At 40.2% G+C, this 4,658-nt stretch overlaps 1 protein-coding gene across 2 annotated transcripts in view; it reads right to left on the bottom strand.

The window, feature by feature from the left end:
- The window catches only part of TFEC (transcription factor EC), a 67,456-nt gene that overhangs the window by 38,557 nt on the left and 24,241 nt on the right, over positions 1-4,658 (bottom strand). The window contains exon 1 of one of the 2 annotated variants that reach the window (XM_025204152.1): positions 2,698-2,778. The exons of the other annotated variant lie outside the window; for it this stretch is intronic. Within the exon in view, the coding sequence (XP_025059937.1) occupies positions 2,698-2,760 (63 nt within the window). The 5' untranslated portion in view covers positions 2,761-2,778. Of the gene's footprint in view, positions 1-2,697; positions 2,779-4,658 lie in introns of those variants that run through there. 2 annotated transcript variants of the gene reach the window in all.

The raw sequence follows: 4,658 nt of genomic DNA on the forward strand, positions 1-4,658 counted from the left end.
GGGTTGAGCACCCCTGAATTAATGCGCGGTCCCAAACAGTTCCTTGTAATTCCACATATCAAACCATTCAGATTTTTCCCTGAATAAATGCATGTTTGTTTTGTCAGCACAAAAACCTGACATATGAAAAGTGGAAAAGGTGGGGGAAAGAATAAAATCGACTTTATATTAAAATATTAATATAGGCATCCTCTGTTAGATACACATTCTTACATATTTTTAATCTCACAGTAATATTTGCTTCTATACAAGACCTTATATTGCACTAACCACAGTAATATCTCAGTTCCTGCCAGTAAAATATTAAGTGATGTCTGTCATATGATTTATTCTCTCTTTTTCATTCCTCTGCTTTGTTTGGGTCAAGTTTCTTTTTTGTTGCTGTTGAATTTAAATGTGCACACTCCTACATATTTATATTAAAGAAGGCAAGGTCAAAGAAATGCACCTTGCACTTGAAGAAGAAACTCGTAAGTCTTATTTACAGTCCATAATTCCTTTGGGAATTCACACCATACCCATTAACTGGCTTCTAAGAAAGCTTGTTTCTTGCACAGATAAGTTTTATCCTCATGGAAAAAAAATCTATTGCATCAGAAGAGCAGAACTGATCATGGCTACCTTCATTTTGGAGCTGGTGGTGATCTTTTAGATATGCTGGCACCAAGCCATTGACATTTGAAGGTCAGGGGAACCTTTTTAAGTAGGAGATCACCTTTGGCATTTAAAAGCAACCCAAGACCCAATGTGCACCGCCACCACCATCCCCCCCACCCAGCAGGTAACTCTGTGGGGTGGGAAGGCGGGTGCAGATTGAGGCAGAGGGAAAAAAAAAATATTTGGGGGCACATCTCCCCAGCAGGTAAGTACCATCTGGCTGGGACCCCACTCAACTTACCCCTGGTCTGTCTCTGTCACACCGTTCCCTCTAAGCTGTGTGGCGTGTGCTTAGAGGGAACGCTGCTCTGCCGCACTGTCCCTCACCGTAGGGGCCTCAATCTAGCCCCCGCCTCTTCCCACCCCTATGGACTGACCTGCTGGGCTGGGTCACGTGGACACTCAGCCCCCACTCCAGCCTTGGATCTACCCCAAGAGGCTCCAAGATCTAGTGCAAAAGGCTCGGAGATCTACTGGTTGGTGACCACTGATTTAGACTGACTTCCGTCTGTAACAGTGCTTATATTTCAACTAACTACCCCTGTATTACTTTTGGCAAGATATAAGACTTTGAACTACCCAAATTTTACTAAAACTAAATAAAGATACTATATTGCGGTTGTAGAGATTAGAGATGATGAAGGTATGGATAATTTATGTATGTCATCTTCCTGAACGGGATTGTATTCCCTTGTCAATCAGAGATAAAAGAAAACATTACAGATTCCACTATCTGAGAAGTTCTCAGTGAGGAATTCAGACTTGCTGAATTTCAGACTGAATTGACCAATTGTGATGCATACCTTAAAACCAAAGGAGACCATGCTATGGCAAATGTTTCAAAATGCTTTCCTCTGTTCAGCAGCATAACCTCTGTCCTGTTCAGGTACTGCTTCAAACAGCTGTTGTTCATCCTTGGACTATCTTGATGCCATTAGGGGGGAAAGAAGATGTATATAGGGTGAAGGAGATATAGAACTATACATTGTCTGTACATTGCTGCTATTTGAGTCCATATTGCTTGCATGTTTACAGTGACTGCACTGACTACAGTGAAGGTGTTCAGCAGAACTGGAGAGGGATCTGTGTGTTCTATTACTATTCTTTAACAATGTTCCTCCAGTAAAGACTTAAAATATTTAAGTGCATTCACCTGGACTCTTGCCAGTTCCTCAGTTGGGATGGTAAATTACCAATAGTGAGGTTATCAAGATATTGGTTTAAACATCAATTTCCAGAATTCTTACATAAATAAATATTGGCACTTTTCCTCAAAGATCATGACTTGATAGGATGGTATAAACGTTCTTAAAGTAAAAGGAGTGAGCAAGTTAGGAGAATTAGATCCTATTCTAAAGAATCCTGTCTGCTATCTCTACACAAAATTTTTTCAGGTACAGGGTGAATTGTTGTATCCTACCTCTCTCAAAGGTGTATGTACCCTATCCACCTCTAGTATACAAGGGGCTACTCTGAATGCAGAAGATACATCACATGCCTCATCATGCTACACAGCGGGGTACTCATGTCATATAAAGGTGGATTTGTGACTAGACTACAATCGCTGTAGGTGCTGTATTGTCCTATCCTGCTGTTCCATGATACAGAGTTGGTGTATGAGAACCATTCCATATCCATGCTCTCAATGCAATCCCCATATAGAGGGTTTATCTGATGCAGAGTCCTGTGCCTCCGCAACCATGATTGAGTTCACCCATAGACTCCTGCTGCAAACTGGGGAGATGAAAAGCTGCTGAAAACTCGTAAGAGATGAAAAGCTTGTAATCAAAATTCATTTGAAGTTCTATGACAATCAGAACTCAATGTCTTCTCTGATTTGAGGAGATGTCTGCGCTTGCTATGGTAAACAGCTCTGGGGAACTTAATTTAACATCCTGCATTGTTAGTGCTCTGCCTTTTAGAGAGGTAACTTCTAGTCTAGAATTAGTTTTAGGATTAATAGTTCAAGAGTTCACACACACACACTACGTATTTTTAAATTCAGATTATTGAAGAACGACAAGGAAAATATTTGCTCACCAGTTTTATTTTTGAAGCGTCTACAATTTCCACAATAGTTAAAGTTTGTTCTTTCTCCTTCATGTTTTCTTTTTTTGTTAAACCTGCAAGCAATATCAGGGAGTGCTATGTTGAAGCGTATGTACCAGGGTGAACTTTGATTCTTCCTTGGACTTTAAGACTAATCCAGTATAGAATGTGATTGACAAAGCATTTTCATTGTTGTTATGCAGCCTTTTCAAGTGACCAAGCTAAGCAAAGGATCTGTTAATATTTACTCTGGCCCTTTCTGCAGAATGGTTTTGAACTCTAGCAGTTGACAAAAATTGCTAGATGACACCAATGTTTACTGATTAAAAATAACCATACTATACGCAGAACTGGGCTGCCTATATTAGCTGTATTATATGCACCCCCAAATGAATATCTCCTTTTATTTCATGATGAAATAATCATCGTACTTATTAAGTAAAGTACTTTGAGGAATATCCTACCTGGATTTTTTTGTATGGTTTCTGGGAATGGTAATTTTTGTAATCTGTCCAAATACCAAATGGTAGCTATCACTATTTGACAAATAATTAATACAAATACAAATTATTAATGCCATGATGAGAAATTGTGACCTCAAAGACCTTGCAATAGCAATAAGATTTTGCAGACAGATCGCATGGTGCTTTCATCAATAAATAGAGTCTCCATAGAATCAAATGCAGGGTTCAACAGATATAATGAGAACTTTCTATCCACTGCAGTTAACAGAATGATAGAAATTAGAGTTAGAAAAGACCTATCAGGTCATCCAGTCCATACCGATACCACAGCAAGATTGCTCCCAACAGGACATTCTGACTGCTTGCAGATTGTAAATGTTCCAAGGCCTAGACTTGATTGAACTACTGGACAATTGAGAATTTGCTCAGTAAGGTATTTATCTGCTTACTGGGCTGAACAGCTAAACTATATCCTTCCTTCTAGTAGTGTCAGACCTCTGAAGAGTGCAGCTACCTTCCTCATTAGCAGGGTGAAGCAATTCCTGCAGGCCCCTGAAAAGGCGTTCCATTGCAACATGCTAACACAACTCTGCACTGCTTTATTCTGCTAAGCTGCAGGGATGGCTTCTTGTTTATTCTGGTGCCTCAGGAAGAATGCAAGAGATTTTTCAGGCTTCAGTTTCTTGATATTTCCTTCTATTTTCTGGAAAAACAACTGCCCTTTGAGACTCCCAGCCACTTTTTACTCTTTGTGACTAGTAGCGTGACTCTTCTATTTGCCACCATCATTCCCACCATTGCCTATTGGAACCTCAAAGACAGTATCATAAAAGCAGTGTTTGCACCCTAGGCAAACTCTGCAAGAAAGTGGGGGGAGGGTGGCACAGTTCAGAGGGTCAGCTAAAGTGTCAGTCAGCTAACAGTGTCAGAGGGTTAGCTGCAAGTGTCAGTCAGCTAAAACTAAGGCAGCCCGATCAGCTGTGGCTATAAAGAAATGTTATGAAACTACAGCAGGACGATCAGTCCAAGCTCCTATTCAGTATACAAAGCCAAAGTTACCTCTCAGATCTAATATGGCACTGAAGTATGAGGTTATGCCACTAGGAATGATGTAGACATACCTCAGAACATGTTTCTTAGGGCTCTTCCTCCCTCAACTCCTGAATCTTTTCTGATATTAGAGATGGGAATGGATTCTATTTTAACTAATATCATTATTAGAAAGGCAGGATTTTGGTTTAAAATGCTGCCCCTTTTACCATCTCATCTGCTTAAATTATGCTACCTAGAAGATATTAATAATCCCCCTCCTCTCCAATCACCATGGTTAGCTTTTCTTTCCCACGTTTTTGCACTTTCTCCCCCATAGAAAAGGTTCGGGTTTTCCAGAGGATACGAGATATTGCCAGGCAGAATGATTTTGCAGTGGCTAGGGCTACTTGCATTGTCCCTTTATATACTCTTTGGAAATTAGATGAGGGGAGAAGG

Source organism: Alligator sinensis, unplaced genomic scaffold (assembly GCF_000455745.1).
Source record: "Alligator sinensis unplaced genomic scaffold, ASM45574v1 scaffold65_2, whole genome shotgun sequence".
In the NCBI taxonomy this organism is placed as follows: domain Eukaryota; kingdom Metazoa; phylum Chordata; order Crocodylia; family Alligatoridae; genus Alligator; species Alligator sinensis.